This window comes from Oculina patagonica, chromosome 14 (genome assembly GCF_052425735.1).
Source record: "Oculina patagonica isolate OP01 chromosome 14, crgOcupat, whole genome shotgun sequence".
Taxonomy (NCBI): Eukaryota; Metazoa; Cnidaria; class Anthozoa; order Scleractinia; family Oculinidae; genus Oculina; species Oculina patagonica.
In genome coordinates this window covers 17,355,720-17,373,722 of record NC_135771.1, presented here as the reverse complement: position 1 = coordinate 17,373,722, position 18,003 = coordinate 17,355,720, and the positions used below count along the sequence as shown (strand labels likewise).

Here is an 18,003-nt window from a genome sequence, read left to right as displayed (position 1 = left end):
TATAAAGTGAGGTTTAAATTATTGCAAATTGGGCTTGTAAAGAATATGAACATATTTTAGGAAACTATACAAAATAAAATTTGTCTAATTAACTGCTGTGTCATGTATATTTCTCTCAATATTGTTGTTATATTCATGTAGTACAAGTTACCACATCTCAATTAGGCCAATTGTCAATATTCTCCTTTATTTTATTTGACATCTGTGCTGTATTGCTGTATAGTTTATTTACTTTTGGCATGCTGATAAGGCTAGATCAGATATAAAGCATTAAGAGTAAAATGGTACAGCAAAAGAGTCGCTGTCGCCAAAACATTAATTTTCCAACATTATTCCCTTCTTAGCATCAAGATGAATTCAGGACTCATACCTTAGATTACTTCAGGCACAAAAGGCCTGACTCCAAGAGTATTTCAAATGTCTCATGACATTTCTACAAGTTTTGCATTGTATAATAATTATTTTGTACTCTAGCTGCATAGTTGGATAAGGAAAACTGGTGGACAGTACAGACTGAATGATTTGGGGGGGGGGGGGGGGGGGAGGCGCTGTTTAAAATAGATGCTTTTATGCCAGAGCTCTTTACTAGCCCATAAACTTTTACATTTTTTTTCACCCCCCCCTTTCATATCCCAACAAAATAAAAATTTTTTTTTTTTATTTTTTTAAAAAAAAAAAAAAAAAAAAAAAAAAAATATCCCTCTCTTTTATAAAACAAAAAAAAACCCCCCCCTTTTTAAACCCCCCAAAAACCCCCGGGCCCCCCCACCAAATAAGAGGAACCCCCCCCGGCTTTACTTTTTGTTCTTAAAACATTGTTGAAATAATTTCTATCAATTGGTCAGGAATTCTCCACTCCCCACTCCCATCGGCTCCATGGTCAAGCTTTGCTTGCAGTTCTACTTGTGTGTTCAGTAGTCTGAGAAAGTGGAGGGACTTTGAACAAACTTCTACTAAGTTAATGTGCTCTTAATTGCAATGGTGGCCATTAATTATTTTTATGTTCCCAGAAACTTATTTCAATAGTGTGTGGTTTATATATATACTTGGAAGAAATGACCATTTATTTTAACCACAATAATAAACGAAAAGACATTTTTATTTACAATTTTTTTGGGAGAATTGTTGCTAATATTACATGTAAAATTATAATTATGGTTTCTCCAAAACTGTGCCCAGCGGTAAAACAGGTTTGAGAAAGAGATGGTTTACAATGAGCCCACAAAACAAAAATTTTTAATTAGTATACACACTACAATTTAATTGTCACTGGCAAGATGGCAATTTTTCATAATGATTAATAATTTTTTTGCTTCTTTCCTTGTTAGCTACTAGGAATTACTTCATTCTTGTCTAGATGTTACCGCTCCTGCCCAGAGTACATTTTTGCAAGTCTCTTATATTTCTCTGCCTCCTGTGAGTTTTTCTCTACGCCGTCACCTTTAGCATACATTCGACTCGCATTAGCGCATCCCCATGGGTGCATCATTTCACAACTTTTCAAAGAAAGTTCAAAAGCTTTTTGCATATCCTTGGGAATACCATCTTTCCCCATTAGATATATGGCACTTAAGTTGAAGCACCCATTTTTATGTCCATAGTCGCATGCTTTTGTAAACATCTCTACAGCTTTCGGCATGTCTTTTTTTATTGTAGATCCTTTCACTCCATTTTGATACACAAGTCCAGCATTGTTGCAGGCTCCAGCACTATTTTTCTCACAAGCTTCTTGAAATAAGGTCATTGCTTTTTCAGGATCTTTGTATTCTAGAATAAAAGCAAAAAATCAATTAATGTCTGCTACAAATTTGAGAGCAAGCAGATGCTTACATGTTTAGCATGCTAGGTTACGAGTGGGGTGTTGATCAGTTTTGTTGGTGGTTATGATTATTGATGACTTGATGATGGTGATGATAATGACTTGATGATGATGATGATGACTGTGTCGTGCCACCACTTTTTTACTAGCCAACACTTGTGTAGCTACAACTTACTAAAAGTGTAGTATTTCTCTAGAGATTCAGGCAAGTTGGCTAGTACATACATATGTGAATGAGATTAAATATTAAGAAAGGTGCTGCAGTAAGGCTACCACTGATTATTACTGGGGCAACTTTCAGCTTCCAGGCTACCCCCCCCCCCAGCTACTCCCCCCAGGCTCCCAACACCAACCTTTTACCAGGTTATCTCAACATTTAAAAAGTACCCGGCGCTTAAACTCCTGACAAGGAAAGATGCACTGTGAGATTTCACTAGACAAGTGTCTTAAGCACCCAAAAATGCAAGACAAGTTAGGAACCTGGCTGGGTTTGAACCCACTGAGCTCTCAATACAATAAAATTATGGAGTCCAATGCTCTCAACACATCATCCCTCCCACACAAGGTACACGAAGACTAGCCCCCCATGACCATTCCAATCAAACACAAACAAATTCAGTGGCGGGGAACAAGGGGCAGGAACCCAGAACAATAGGGGGCAGGCCAAGGGGTATGCAAGGCGGGAGAAGAGAGGATGGGGACAGGATTCCCAAGGAAGTGGGAACCAGGAGAAATTGAGAAAACTTTAATTTTCAACATTGCATAATATGGCACAAAAAAGCAAAAACTTTCTAAGGATAGGAACCGGGGGTAAAGGTATGGGAGGCAGAAGATTTAGATCCCCCTGTCCTCGCTTTTCCTGCCCCCCCCCCCCCCCCTCACACACACACACACAGTTTAGACATGTGGCCACAAGTACCTCCTTACTTTTGTGGGTAAGATAAATGTTTCCTAATGCCAAGCAACTGTCGTAAAAGTGAAGCTCTTTGCAGGTGTTCTCGTAGAGTTCCTTTGCTTTAGCCGCATCATTTTCAACTGTCATGTAAAACTCTGCTAGTACGTGACAAGCTAACAAGAAAGAAACAAAAGGATTGAACATAAGCTTTAATTCCAAATCCAAACATATTAAGAAAAATAATGCAATTGAAACCTTTTTGTTTTAGAGGTTGCCCTTCCCCCATTTCAATTTTGAACCCTTGGTAGATTAGGATAAATTTGTCTAATACTGTAACAATAATTTTATGTAAGGGAGCTCAACATATTTGAGACAGGCAGGGAGAAAGGAATAAATTTGGTAACTGTGCCAACACTTTTGATGAGGGTGCTAGGTTTCAATAAGAGGTTGTTGAGAAAAAACAAAAATATTGGTTCTTTTTCCAGCTGAGCTGGGTTCAAATTAGGATATCAAATGTCAAACGCACTAGGTCATATGATCCAGTTTTTTGTTTCTTGCCATTCAAAGCATTACAGCTTTTCTACCCACGTGACTCTTAGCCTCTCAAGCAGTTGTTCTTAGCGGCAATTGTGCAGGGGAGGAGTGTAACACGATCGCTCCTAAGAACGACTGTGTGGAAGGCTACATGACTCTCTGCATTGGTATTTCCTGGATACTATTTTGCACATTTTTGGCACCTATCATATGCATCAAATCTGTTAAAATATTTGCTCAAACCTGACCATATTTTCACACTTAAAACCTTATTGTATGTAGATTCTCAAAAAACAATTTCATTCGGAAAAAATGACAAAATTTATGAAATGAATTTATGAAATGAATTTATTTAATGCGAATGGTGCAAACTTTCCCACTTTGCTTCTTTAAATATAACTCTAAGAAAATTCCTTCCTCCTTTAAGAGCTTTGGTCAGTTGATGCACAACACTGAGAGTTAAAATCGTGTGGGAGTACGTCATGAGTATATGCAGAACGAAAAAAAAATTAGTTCCAAAAATGTAATTTTTCATCCTTATGAAAATTGGTGACGCCACTGCAAGTCTTGTATTCAAAGGAATTTGACGTACTCCCACCATTGTTTGGCGCCTTTGAAGTCTGCCGGTTTTCATAACCAGTCTCCTCTACTAACTATGCTCCCACAGAAACGTTTATTCACGAACGCAGTTTATCTCTACCAAGTTTAAAGTCATTCGGATAAACCTATGAAAAGAAATTGAACTATAAGCTGAAGCTTAATATAGTACCGGTACGTTACATAACAAGTCTTGTAGAACAGAGCTTACATTCTCTTTTCCTTTGTCCATAACATTCATGCTTGTAAATGTCACCCAGCTGTTGGGTAAATTCTTCATGAGCCTTTGCTGCCTTTTCCGAGGAAAACATATTTAAAGGCGTCACTACAAAAACTGTACAAAACCTTACGATTTTTTATGTCATAAAAAATCTCATTCGGATCGAAAAAGAAGGAAAACTCCCAGGCGTTCCTTACAGGGCCTGGTGCATGCATTTTACAAGCTCTCCACTGACTCATGTCATCGCGGGCTGAGGCTGTCAACGTACGTGACGTCACGGAGTTGGTGGATATTCCTTCTTTTGCAGTTCCCTTCGAAGCGCCAAGTATGTTTCCTGCTCATAAAATGGGGTGAAAACCAAAGTATACTCTCTCTGATCGGGGCGTCTGTCTCCTGCGTTAACCATGGACTCAGGCTGGGCTCAATTCCGTGTTATTTATCATTTTGAACCACGCGATGAGCGAGACATTGCTATACAAGAAGGCGATATTATGATTGTGGCGAAGCCTGTCATAGATCTGACGGGCTGGCTGACTGGAGAAAACACTCGAACTAAAGAAGTCGGAGAGTTTCCTGGGACGTATGTAGAGTATATTGGCGATGTCGAAGAGCTCCCTCAAGAGGAGAAACCGCCAACACCGCCGCCGAGGCCCCCCAGACCTTCACGAAGAGGAACGGGTGGTAGCAGTACACCTCGAAGTGAATCAAACGGTTAGTGCATTGATCACTATTAATTTTGCTATCAGTGTCTGTTGCGTTTCGTTTTCATTGAAGATCGCAGAAATAACAATTTTTTCTTTTCGTTGTACGTAAAAGGAAATCTTTGCTGCACTTTTTTTTCCACGGAAATGAATTTTAGCTACTACTGGCCGTGTGCAGAAAGTGTGCAATGGATCACTAATTATAACTTCCTTATAAATGTGTTAGAATGTAATAGGCGTCTTCGCTTTCAGAAGGATGTAAATAGCTTTGCACCGTTGTTTGAATGTTTTATTAGAGAGCTTGGTTTTGGAGGGACTTATGCATCAAGTAATCAAAACAATAGAAGCTCTATTATTTTAATGTGCAGATATATTACAACAATATGTTTGTTGTTTTTGTTGATTTCCTTGTTGCATTTGAAATACGGTAAATATGAAATCCCTACAATGCAATACCAGAACTTACTATATAAATACTTTTCACATGTTGAGTTATGATAACATTGTAACCCTATCTATGAGCTGGACATTTTAATTTGCCTTTGGGAGTGTCTAAAAAGATGTACATGTACAATGATATTAAATTTATTCATAGATAACTTACAAGATATTGGTTGCAATTATGATAAATGATTATTGCAGCTTTATATTGGCTAAACTGCAGAATACCCCGGAACTTAATTTGCATCTTATATCAAATACAGTTGAACCCCGTTATTTCGAACCGTCAGGGGAAACAAAAAATAGTTCAAAATAGCGGGAGTTCGAAATAGCCGATGAAGGGCAAACTGAAGGGCAAATCCAAGGGAAACGGGTTTTAGTTCGAATTAACGGGGAATTAGAAATAACCGAGTTCAAATTAGTGAGGTTCAACTGTAACAGTTATTGAGCCTCTCTATGGGTACCCACTTATTAGTGCTCGAACTTTGAGTGGAATCCATCTTCAAAGTACCTTCTTTCTTAAAAATATATGTATTGAGAAAGCTGCTCCTTTATTCTAAACCTTACTGTTTTTTTTGTTTCATAGAAACTGATGAGAGTGGTGGCCACTCACTAGCAGAGACTTCTGCAATGAGACCAATTTGGTGTAGTCAGTGTGAGTATTACAGTTGATTTCAATTTACTTTGGCCGCCCGCTTTGTGAAGTTCACTGGGAAATTGGGAACTTTGTTACGAAGTTGCCAATTACGTTGCGAAGTTTGCAAATCAAATTGCGAACTTCGCTACCTCGATGAGTTATACACCTGAGCCCGCGATATGGTCACGTGATGCTGGTCAGCGGACACCTTGTATTGACAGCTGTCAATTGACCATTACTTGGATGCCTAGTATCAAAGAGGTTAGGGTTAATCAGGCTCCTGGGTTAATCTATATCCAGAGTGCATGACGTATGTATGTTGTACGCGCCCGCGAGCCATGCCGCTAGCCATGATGACCATGAAAACTCAAGTTCACTACATGGTTTTCCTATTTCTGTAGATTTTCTATGGGTATGGGGCTCCGCTGTGGAGCTCCACTATGAACAATAATGACCCTATCAAGGCAACAGGGTCGGAAAAACTCATGACTTGTATTCAACCTTAAAGAAAAGCAGGTTTTGTTTAATTTTACAAGTCTTCCATGCTGTTTTGCAGCACAGAGTTCCAAAATTTAAAGCTTTCCCAAGGAATAAGTGGTGTAAGTCAGGTGATAAGAATTGTGCCGCTGCCGGTTCAAATTCCTAACGGCGGTTTTACCACTCCAGTGATTTTGATAGTATTGCTCTTTTCAGTAACACGCAGGGCTTGAGACTAACTTTTTAACTCACTGGTTTATTGGCTAGTGACATGTCAGATTTTACTAGCCAAAAGTAATTTTTTCACTAGTCAGATATATTGATTTCTATCAAGAACTGTTCATTTTTGCGAGTTTTTCACTAGCCGAAATGGCTAGTAGGAATGCTAAACCTGGTAGCCAAAACCTAAATTTTAGTGTAGTCTTTGGCTATTTGGCTACCGTTAGTCTCGAGCCCTGAACACGCGAAATCTGAAGTTTAAAACCCAACTCATGATTGCATTTTTAATGGTGACAACCAACAAACTTTAAAAAAACAGAAACAAAGAAAATGGATGGAATTCTACCTATAACAACCCATGGACGAACTTAGTAAACTTCCCATTCCCCTTCATATAGGAGTACCCCCCCCCCCTTGCCAGGGGGAGTATATACACTGTTAGTGGTTCTTTTTACTGAGCATTTGCTGTGCTTTATCTTTAGGTGAAGACTTCATTTGGGGAGTTGGAAGTGGAGTTTACCGATGTACAAGTAGGTTCTTTTGTACAATACAAGTCATAAAAAAATTGAAATTATTAATTTTATGGTAGTGAAAAAACTTATCACATTCAAGCTACTCAATTATTGGTTAATCTGTTTCAACCGGAGATAACACAGTCTTATGGTGACCTAAAGTAACTTGATTTCATAAAAAATTCCCAATACTAAATAAATTCCAATTGTTTAAAAGCAGGGTTGGAAACTAACATTTCGGAGCACTCGCCATCTGGGCAAGTGACTTTTAAATTGCACTTGCGCAGATCAGTTTTTACTCGCCCAGTCTCCTCCATTAAAGAAAGTTTTCACCTTTGCCTGGGCGAGTGGGCGAGCGCTAATTTCCAACCCTGTTTAAGTGATTAAAAGGTGGTATTTTCAGGTTGAAACAGTTCAATCTAGGTTGGAAACAGAATGATTTAACCTGAAAACCAATATGACCTTAGTACAACATATGCAGCTCCAGTTAAACCCTTGCATATTTAACTAGTGATTGTTAACTAAGGTTATTCCGCTCAAATAGAACCTGCACTGAGAGTTTTGTCAAATTTTGCCTATAATTTGATTGTTTATGTTAAAGGAACTTTATTTTAAAATGCACAATGCAAAACTGGGGAATGACCTTAAGAGTTCTTTGTTGGGTCAAACAACCTTGAGTCAAAATTATAACAAATTAGAAAGTTGCAAGTAAACAATTTAATCTCATGAGATTTTAGACATAACAGTCTGTCAGACTTATGGGAAAAAGCCCAGAAAAGGTCATGTGCCATATATTTATGCAAATGTTTTTAATTTCTGTCAACATTTTTTATGCAGTTTGTGATTTGGCATGGCATCCCCAGTGTGCCGTGGATTTAGCGAAGTTTCCTTGTAAGATTCTTAAAAGCAAAGAGCAGGAGGATGCCGAAGATGAATATATCAAATTTGTTACTGTAAGTATGTTGTATATAAAAAAGCAGTGTTAAAGTTACTACAAACAATAGTGCTCTTGGGCGGGGCTACACCATAAGAAAGAAACAGGAATGCTGTAGGTGAAAATTTAAAAAAATTCTAAAGTCGCGATTTGGTGACGAACTGGTAATAAAAGAAAATTGTCAAATGCAAATTTTAGGTCGCCAGATTGTAAAATCCTCCATTTCAAGAGACACAATCCATGTGCATACATGACATACTCGATGCTCAAGGGTTTGCAATGCATTGTAGGGGTATTTCAGATGTGGTCAGCCATTTGCAAGTTTTCCGATGTGAGAGAATCTTTTACGGCAAAGCAAAATCATTATGATAGATTGGAGCAATTTGACTGCTTTTCTTAATTTTCTGGAAGGACACAACCCTTGAAATAATGACCATTATTCGATGTCAAAACAAAGATTAAATGAAGTCAGTCGGGGGAACAAGTGCCGATTTTGGCAAATCTTCGTTGAAGCACTCGAAGAATTTCCGAATTATTTCGTCCAATCAAAAACTAGCGCACCACTCACGAGTACGCCGAAAGCAATCGCGCGTACAAATATGTCACGTTGCTTAGCAACTTTGGGACGAAAACCGCGGGCTCAGTCACTACTCGGAAAAGTGATGTCGCCATCAACTGGCACTTGTTCCCTCAACTGAAGTTGTCATATTGGCGACTAAACTAGAAATTTTAGTCACCAAGGATGAAACATTGGTGACCAGTGAGTCGCATTTTCGAGCCCTGACATGACATGATTCTTCTCTTACCGTAATAATCACTGTTTTATATTAAAAATCACTTTCAGAACATTGACGAGTGGGAAGTTAGCGATGTTTTGATGTGGCTTGCCGCAACCAATAATTACCTTTATGCTGAGGTGTTCAGAGAACATGAGATTACAGGAATGAAGCTACGCCACTTGACCGACACGAAACTTAGTCAGATGAATATCGCAGATAGCTTTCACAAGCAGTCTCTTTTGCTTGCTATCCATGAACTTTTTACTGGAGAATCTGAAACTGTAAGTGTTGGATCATGTGTTGCAATGATTTGTACTTGTCTAACTGTTCACATTCTTTCCATTTTAGACAGGTAGGGACTGTCCAAGGGAAGGGATGATCCCTAACAGTGGATAATTCGGGGGAGGCTTCTCCCAAAAGGGGTTACAGTCTGTACTTTTTTTCAGGCTTCAGTTGTATAAAAAAGTAGGGATTTTACTTAGTTCACTTAGTTGGAGTAAACAAAGGGTACGGAAAACTGTCATTCACAGGTATTTAAGGACAACCCTTCAAGTTAAGGCCATTTTAGTCGCCACGGCGACTTAATTGGAACCGAAGTCGCCAGCCAACTAAATTTGAGAAGAAGGATTAAAAGCATGTCTTGAGCTTAATTTTATTTAATTAGTGACTAAAATTTTTCACTGGCGACCAAACTTCAACAGTCGGTGGCCAAATGGCCACTAAGGAAAAAAAATAAACTTGGAGGGTTTAAGGACCTTACAAAATATCTTAAACGGACCCACCGACCAGTCCATCAGACCATTCATTTTTAATTAGTATAAATATTTTTAAGGGGGGTTTCTCAAGTGAAAAGTTTACATTTTAAAGAGATGGTAGTGGGACCATTTTCTATTGATTGCAGAAGGCAAAATGAAAGGGTTATCTTTTTTTGTCAAAAATTGTATATAAAAGGGTAGGGGCTTGGACCTTGGGGTGGGACCTTCCTGTATTTATAAAAAAAAACTTTTCAGTTCCCCCATCCCCCCACAACATGACTTAACAATCATGATAAATTTTGCATTAACTGAAACACTCGGATTCCGAGTTCCAGATGGGATTTGAACCCACGACCCTCCATGATCTAGTCAGATGCTCTACCACTGAGCTACTGGAGACTCTGGTGAGCAAGGGTGAAATGTGGGCTTTGACTAGAACCGCATCTCACAGTCAGGTAGTCAAATTAGGACTTGACAATCATTGTCAAAACATGACACTGTCAATACTTAATAATATTGTTATAATATTTATAATATATTAATTGTTCTTTTCTATCATTATTAGAGAAAATCAGAAGTGTTTAGTGGACTTCAATCAGCCAAAAGAGGTCAGTTCCTCTCTAAAGATTCAAGCTTGTTTGCAAGATTGCATTTTTAGTAAATACAATTACTAATTTAGTAAGAGACCAATTCAACATGGAAGGACATTCCATTAGTAAATTCTTTACAACTTTGCTATTGCTAGGAATGCTTAATCCATTTTTGCAGTTACAGTACCCGCTAAATTTATTCTTTGCAATTGAATCATCTGTGGAAAACTATGCTAAGTGAAAAATTAAAGTCAAAATTTTATTTCCTTGAAATTGCTTAATAATAAATTTAAGCACATGGTATACATTTTATCCTTCAGTTTGAGAAAAACAGTGCCCTACAATTTGTTTAATTATGTATGCTTGGACATCCAAGTAAACAATCAGTTGTATATAGATACCAGCTACAGCCCTCCAAGTTAAGACCATTTTAGTCGCCATGGCGACTAAAATTTTGGAGATGGCGACTAAATTTGAACCAAGGTCGCCAGCCTGGCGACTAAAATTGAGAGGAAGGATTGGAAGCATCAGCTTAATTTGGCGACTAAAATTTCTCACTGGCGACCAAACCTTGAGTAGTTGGTGGCCAAATGGCCACTAAGGAAAAAAATAAACTTGGAGGGTTGTGCTATGTTGTTAATAAAAATAATAATAAACGTAAATCTTACAAAATTATTGTTCATTATTATTGTTAATAGGCTCAAAGGGTGGTCATTTCTTCAAAGAACAAAACTTCACCTCTCTGCAGTGGTGTGATAAGTGCGGCAAGTGTCTGTGGGGACTGCACCGACAGGGAGTTCTTTGCCCAGACTGTGGCTTCCAGTGTCATAGAAAGTGCATGTTTGACAACATTGTCGTGTGTCCACGAAGAAGAGTTAGAGTTCGAAGAGAGAGTGACGCAGATGGTAAGATTTTGAATTCATGTCTTTTCAAGTTTACATTTTGTAAAACCATGACAGTCAGGGGAACAAGTGCCTGGAGGTGATGTCGACATCACTTCTCCAAGAAGTGATTGAGCAGGGCTCGAGACTAACTTTTTTGCTAACTAGCCAAGTGGCTAGTGACAGCTTTGATTTCACTAGCCAAAAGTTATTTTCTACTAGCCACAATTTTTAAGCATAGTTCTTCTTTTAAGAGGAGGGGGGGGGGGGGTGAAAACAATGTGTGATAATGTTTAAACCTTGAGCCGTAAAATGTTCCTTAAATCTTCACGTTTTTTTTCCTACAAAATAATTATTTATTGGGCTTTGTTCTTCACTGTAAAAATTTTACATGTACATGCGTTTTTGTCAACTACATTGTTAAAGCTTCACATTCTATATTATCAACAGTTTACTTGTTACTTATATTCTCTGAGAGACGATTTTAATAAATGTGGTTTCTTGCCTCTAATGCCTGATTTTTTCACTAGCCATTTTGGCTAATGAAAGGCCAAAACCTACTAGCCAAAACTGCATTTTTACTAGCCTTTGGCTAGTTGGCTACCCTTAGTCTAGAGCCCTGTTGAGCCTGCGGTTTTCATTCCCGAAGTTGCTAAGAAACATGATGTATTTGTATGTGTGATTGCTTTCATGGTACTTGTGAGCACTCGCCTTAATTTGATTGGATGATTCAGAAGTAATTCGGAAATTCTTCAAGTGCTTCAACGAAGATTTGCAAAAACCGGCACTTATTCCCCTGACTGATGAAGTTATGATGGATTATTTTTTAATAGAGTCAGAGTTGTCTGTTTAAATAAGCTAGGAGGCGTCATATTGGTGCCCTTATGGTTAGCGCACTTGACTCAAGATTGTGCTGTTCACATTCGAGCCCTGGTCATGGTCACTGCCCCGGGGGGGGGGGGGGGTACTCCCTATAATGGCCTATATGGGGAGGCTCCGCCCGAAAGGGGTACCTTTTTCAGGCTTCAGGTGTATAAAAAGGTAGGGATTTCACAAGTTTTGGTATGTGAAATGGTGCAGAAATCTGTCATTTAGGTATTTAAAAGGGCCTTTAATTAAAATATTTCGAACAGACGCAATTTATGGCTGTATTATTTTAATTTATTAAGCGCTACATGAAAATAACAAGAAAATGTCTTGTTCTAAGTCTATGCCATGCCTTTTAGGTATATGAAAGGGGTACCTTTTTTCAACAAAAGGTATAATACGAAAGGGGTACAATTTCTATCAAAATGGTATATAAAAGGGGAAGGGGTTAGAGATTGGGGCGGAGCCTCCCCGTACAAAACTGTTTTGAGTAGTTTTGAGGTCACTGCATTGTGTTCCTGGGTGTAGTGTTGTGACATCTGTCAATCATACGAGTACGCGGTCGAAAGGAACTCCCGCTTCCCTTGTAGTCGTCGCGAGCATGGAGTCAATAAATCAGACTTGTGTTTAACTTGCGGTGGTTTTATTTAAACGGTACAACACCACACCTGGCGACGAGGATCCACGGAGCGTATCCAGTAAGAGAATTCAAGTCCCAAAGCGCGGACAAAGCAATTCAAGTCCTGAAGTGCGGACAACACAACTCAAATCCCAAAGCGCGGACAAGATAATCCTGACAAAGATTTGACAAAATGGCAGTTTCGCTTCCGACTTTCCCGGCTTTCCAAGTACACCTAGACGGCAATGTGGGTCCAAGGTGGAAGAAATGGCTAGCCAGATTCGAGAATCTAATTGTAGGAATGGGTATCGAAGAGGCAAAACAAAAACGTGCTCTTCTGCTACATTACAGCGGTCCCGAAGTCGACGAGATCTTCGACACGCTTGAAGGCACCGGCGAAGACAAAGATTACAAAACGGCCGTCGAAAAACTTACCGCTCACTTCAATCCCCAAGTCAACACGACTTACGAGGTCTACAATTTCAGGAAATGAGATGACCTAGTCGCCGATCTAAACGGTGCGACCGTCTTCAGCAAGCTAGACCTCTCCTCCGGATACCATCAACTTGAGCTAGAACCAGAGAGTCGCCACATCACGACATTTAGCACTCATGTAGGTCTGAGGAGGTACAAACGTCTGATGTTCGGAATAAACGCTGCATCAGAGATCTTCCAGAATGCAATCGAGGAAATACTTACAGGCCTACCGGGATGCAAGAATATCTCTGACGACATCATCGTGTTCGGAGCAACCACAGCAGAGCATGACCAGAATCTCTATGGTGTCCTGACCAGACTCCAACAACATGATGTACGCCTGAACAAGGAGAAATGCAGTTTCTCGAAGAGCGAGATCTCATTTATTTTTACGGCCACATCTTCAGCAGAGAGGGAATAAGAGCCGATCCTAAGAAGATAGAGGCCATCACGAACATGACCAAGCCAGAGAGTGTTAGCGAAGTCAAGTCACTACTAGGAATGGCCCAGTACGTATCGCGCTACATCCCAGAGTATGCTACAATCACGGCACCGTTACGGGCTCTCACCAAGAAAGAGACACCTTGGCAGTGGTCAGACGAACAGCAACATGCGTTCGACAAACTCAAGGACAGTCTGACTAAGAACCATGTCATGTCATACTTCAATCCTGCTCAAGAGACCGAAGTGATTGTCGACGCAAGCCCTGTCGGTCTTGGAGGAATACTAGCGCAGGACGGCAAGGTTATCAGCTACGCGAGTCGAGCACTCAGTGACGTGGAAACCAGATACTCACAAACAGAAAGGGAAATGCTAGCGATCGTGTGGGCTCTGGAACATTTTCATCTTTACCTTTACGGATCTGAGTTTACAATCGTGACGGATCGCAAGCCTCTCCTAGGCATCTTTAAGAGTCACAAGCCCACTTCAGCTCGCATGGACCGATGGAAGCTACGACTGATGCCGTACAACTGTCATCTTGTGTATCGACCCGGAAAGGATGCTGAGAACCCCGCTGACTTCATGAGCAGACACCCAAACCTCCAAGCAACCGTAGAGAGAAACGTTGCCGATGAGTATGTGAACTATGTTTGCACCAATGCCGTACCAAAGGCTATGACACTTCAAGAGATTCAAGCTGAAACAGAGAAAGATTCCACACTCCAGTCACTGATCAAGGCGATCGAGACAGACCGCTGGACTGATCCTGAGATACTGGACTACAAAAGACTCAAGGACGAGCTACTGGTCTACAGTGGAGTGATACTGAGAGGTAACAGAATCGTTGTCCCAAGTAAGCTGAGAGAAAGAGCCGTAGAACTGGCGCATGTGGGACATCAAGGCATCGTAAAGACGAAGCGCTTAATTCGTGAGAAAGTTTGGTTCCCTGGGATAGACAAGATGGTCAAGAATAAAGTCGATAACTGCCTAGCATGCCAAGCAGTAACTCCAAGCAAGTCATCGCGAATCGAACCTCTGCAGATGATGCCGCTACCTAGTGGGCCATGGAAAATGCTGGCAATGGATTTCCTTGGACCATTCCCTTCGGGTGACTATCTCCTAGTAGTCATTGACGAATACAGCCGCTTCCCGGAAGTTGAGATCGTCAAGTCCACATCAGCCAAATCTGTCATCCCGAGGCTCGACGCCATATTTGCAAGGCAAGGAATCCCTGACGAGCTGAAGACAGACAATGGCCCCCCTTTTAATGGAGTCAAGTTCAGCTACTTTGCGAAGCATTTAGGATTCCATCACAGGAAAGTTCAACCTCTTTGGCCGAGAGCCAATGGCGAGGCAGAGCGTTTTATGCCAAACCTTGAGAAGTGTGTGCGAACTGCTGTCGTTGAGGGAAAAAATTGGAAACAGGAACTGTACAAATTTCTCAGACAGTATCGTGCGACACCACACACGACCACGAATGTATCTCCAAGCGAAGCACTGAATGGAAGGAAACTCAAGATCACCCTGCCAGAAGTATCACCAACACCAGCTAGACAGCACACCCTGCAGGAAACTCAGAAGACTATGGCAGAGAGAGATGCAGAACAGAAGTCAAAGATCAAAGCATATGCAGACTCGAAACTGGGCACGAAACCAAGCAATATCAAACCAGGAGATACAGTGCTTGTGAGACAACCAAAGAAAAACAAACTAAGCACTCCTTTTAACCCAGAACCCCTTGTTGTTGAGGAAAAGAAAGGATCTATGGTTACAGCTAGCGACGGTTTCAAGTCCATAACGCGAAACTCATCCATGTTTAAAATCATCCCAAAAGAACTGAGAGCTGAAGGAGATCGCAGAGAACAGGAAGAACCAGAGGACTTACCTGCTGAACAAACCGAAGTTTCGACACAAGATGAAGATCCAAACCCCCCAAGCGCAAATGACGGAGGCCTGCGGAGGTCACAGAGACAAAGGAGACCCCCTGCGAGTCTCGCAGATTACGTTCAAATAATCTACTAGCATAAACACTTAACATTTTAAAAGACTCGTTACTAGAAGGCATGCTTATCATTTGAAGGCGTAAGCGCAAGAAACGCACTTTGTGTTTTGGCCAAATTGAAAATTCTCACAAACAACTCCAAATTTTGCACGCAAGTTCGTTTACGTGTGCTCAACACTGCCCTGTATTTAGTTTTGCTGGTCTTTCCTTCGTTTTCGAAAAATAACACATGCAAAAAGACAAGGTTTTTGCTTGTGCGGCGTCTTTTGACTTTTCTTTTACAAACAATAAACAAAGGAAACCTTTTGTTTCTCAAGACGATGAAGTCAGCTAAATTTTTAGGGTTACAGTCCTAGCCCTAACGCAAAAGGTAACCCCAAGGCCGTAGGGTCGGGGTTAGAGTTTCAGATTAGGGTTACAGACTTAGCCCTAACGCAAAAGCCTAGCCCTAACGCAAAAAAAAAAAATAATAAAGTTTAACACTAACCCCAAGGGATTAGGGAGTTAAGCCGTTTCAAGTTAAGTTTAGGATCAGAGTCAGCCTCAACCTTTTATAGATCGCGCTTTTAATGCAACTAAGCTTTCACGCCAGTTTGCTTGCAGCTAGCTTTTCTGCAGTCTGCTTGCGGTTAGCTAGTTTTTGTTGTTTCGGGCAAGACTATTTTACTCTGTTTAGTGTTACCGTTAGCTGTAATTTGCCGAGGTGAAAGTGAAATAAAGACTGATTGTTGATTGAATACGCTTGCTCGTGTTGTCACATTATACTAGTTTTGCTTTCAGTTGAGTGCCGCCGGCTTGCTCTCACTTCTATCTCCACTCCTTACATCATCACACATCTACAAAATCCCGCGAAAACAAGATAAACTAAGGCACGAATCGATTGATTGATTTATTGATTGATGAATATTTAATGAGACACAGAAAATAATTTTGCGAGGGAACGTCCCCTGGGGAACATATAAAGAATTTTTTAAAGTCTAAAACCAGGTCACTTCTCGGCAACTTTGTCGCGGCAGAACCCAAGTGGACCCCGTAAAACTCGCGTTGACGAAGTTCCCGGCAAGAAACCTCTTGTTTTAGACTCTCTGTGCGGCCAGGCTCAAAACTACCTTGTTTGCAACGTTTTTTCCGAAGCGCTAAACAGCGCTGTTGTACAAAACAAAGGCAGAAACATCACTCAGTTCTTCGAGCGATGCTGTAAACTTACGGGTATTCAGACTTAATGATGTCCTTCAACCACCTGGCAGCCGCACTTACGCTAAAACTAACCAAAGGCTTCAAATGATTTTCAGGAACAAACGGCCATTTTTTTTTTCTCTCTTTCCTCTCACGTGACACCTATCAGGTGACATCGCGTCACAATGTGTTATCCAGTCCTTTTCGTAAAGCGAATCCTCAAAATGGTGGCTAAGGAACTAAAAAGCATGGCTCTGACACGTTTTTCAACCTCCCCGGACAGTTAAATAACGCTAGAAGGAAAGATTTACACGCGATGTGTCGAAAAACTCATGCTGCTGGCTGACTGTGGAGAACGTAAGCTTTGCAAAACGCCTTTGTTCTTTGCACCCGTAATTTCTAAAAAACGAAGCTAGATTCAGCAAATTTGAATACAGATCAATGTTAAGCACACGTAAACGAACTTGCATGCGAAATTTGGAGTCGTTTGTGACATTTTTTTAATTTGGCCAAAACACAAAGTGCGTTTCTTGCGCTTAGGCCTTCATTTGTTGATGTTATTGTAAAGTTATTTGATCTTGTTAGCCGACATATATGATTGTAAGTTTATTATCAAGAAGGGGAGAGATGTAGTGTTGTGACATCTGTCAATCATACGAGCACGCGGTCGAAAGGAACTCCCGCTTCCCTTGTAGTCGTCGCGAGCATGAAGTCAATAAATCAGACTTGTGTTTAACTTGTGGTGGTTTTATTTAAACGGTACAACACCACACTGGGCAAGACACTTGCTCAAGGAGGAAAATGTTTCTAAGAGGTCTCTCGAGTAAGAACATAAATAAGCAAACAAAAAGAGACATCCATGCTGAATTTTTCATCTGTGTTTTTTAGTTCCAGTTTTTGGAGCAGAACTTGGTGCACAGTTCCGTCCAGCTGATAAACCAGCACCGACTGTAGTGATGAAATGTGTTCAAGCCATTGAGAGAGGAAATTTAATAAGAACAGTTGGAATCTACAGTATTGTGCCATCAGGAAGTGAAAAGAATGCTCTCAAGACTGCGTTAAATCAGAGTAAGTCATTAAACATCTGGATTAACATGCAATTTCCACTAAATTTTGTACTGGTTCCTGTACTTTATCATTAGGTTTTAAGACGGAATCCACTAGGAAGTCGACTAATATTTACATGTATTAAAGTTGGACAAAAATTAAGTACCAGTGAGAATAATTTAAATCCTATTGTGTTATTTCCTACACTTAATCAAAGGTAAAGATGTATAAGTAATTATCCGTGATAACACCTGCGTCCAACAACAATTTCTTATCAGAGTCTGAGAAAATGAATTTCAAAGTTCACAAGCTATAGGCAAAATCTCACGTGTAGCCATTTTGTAAATTCGTCTTTACAGTCAACGCACTTCACGCATGAACGC

General features: G+C 40.3%; 2 protein-coding genes across 3 annotated transcripts in view; one reads left to right on the top strand and one right to left on the bottom strand.

Annotated features, from left to right (window-relative positions):
- Positions 1–1,081: 1,081 nt before the first annotated feature.
- On the bottom strand, positions 1,082–4,243 carry LOC144637875 (cytochrome c oxidase assembly factor 7B-like). The gene is made up of 3 exons (XM_078496968.1): positions 4,057–4,243; positions 2,747–2,887; positions 1,082–1,767 (listed from the first exon to the last, which is right to left on the bottom strand). The coding sequence occupies exons 1-3, from the start codon at positions 4,154–4,156 to the stop codon at positions 1,361–1,363; spliced, it is 648 nt and encodes a 215-aa protein (XP_078353094.1). The 5' UTR covers positions 4,157–4,243; the 3' UTR covers positions 1,082–1,360.
- A 103-nt stretch (positions 4,244–4,346) lies between these two features.
- The window catches only part of LOC144638611 (phosphatidylinositol 3-kinase regulatory subunit alpha-like), a 40,274-nt gene continuing 26,617 nt past the window's right edge, over positions 4,347–18,003 (top strand). For both annotated transcript variants that reach the window (XM_078497811.1, XM_078497809.1), the window contains exons 1-8: positions 4,347–4,776; positions 5,794–5,862; positions 7,023–7,070; positions 7,890–8,005; positions 8,831–9,046; positions 10,086–10,128; positions 10,809–11,015; positions 17,462–17,641. In XM_078497811.1, the coding sequence (XP_078353937.1) occupies positions 4,470–4,776; positions 5,794–5,862; positions 7,023–7,070; positions 7,890–8,005; positions 8,831–9,046; positions 10,086–10,128; positions 10,809–11,015; positions 17,462–17,641 (1,186 nt within the window). In that variant the 5' untranslated portion in view covers positions 4,347–4,469. The remainder of the gene's footprint in view (positions 4,777–5,793; positions 5,863–7,022; positions 7,071–7,889; positions 8,006–8,830; positions 9,047–10,085; positions 10,129–10,808; positions 11,016–17,461; positions 17,642–18,003) is intronic.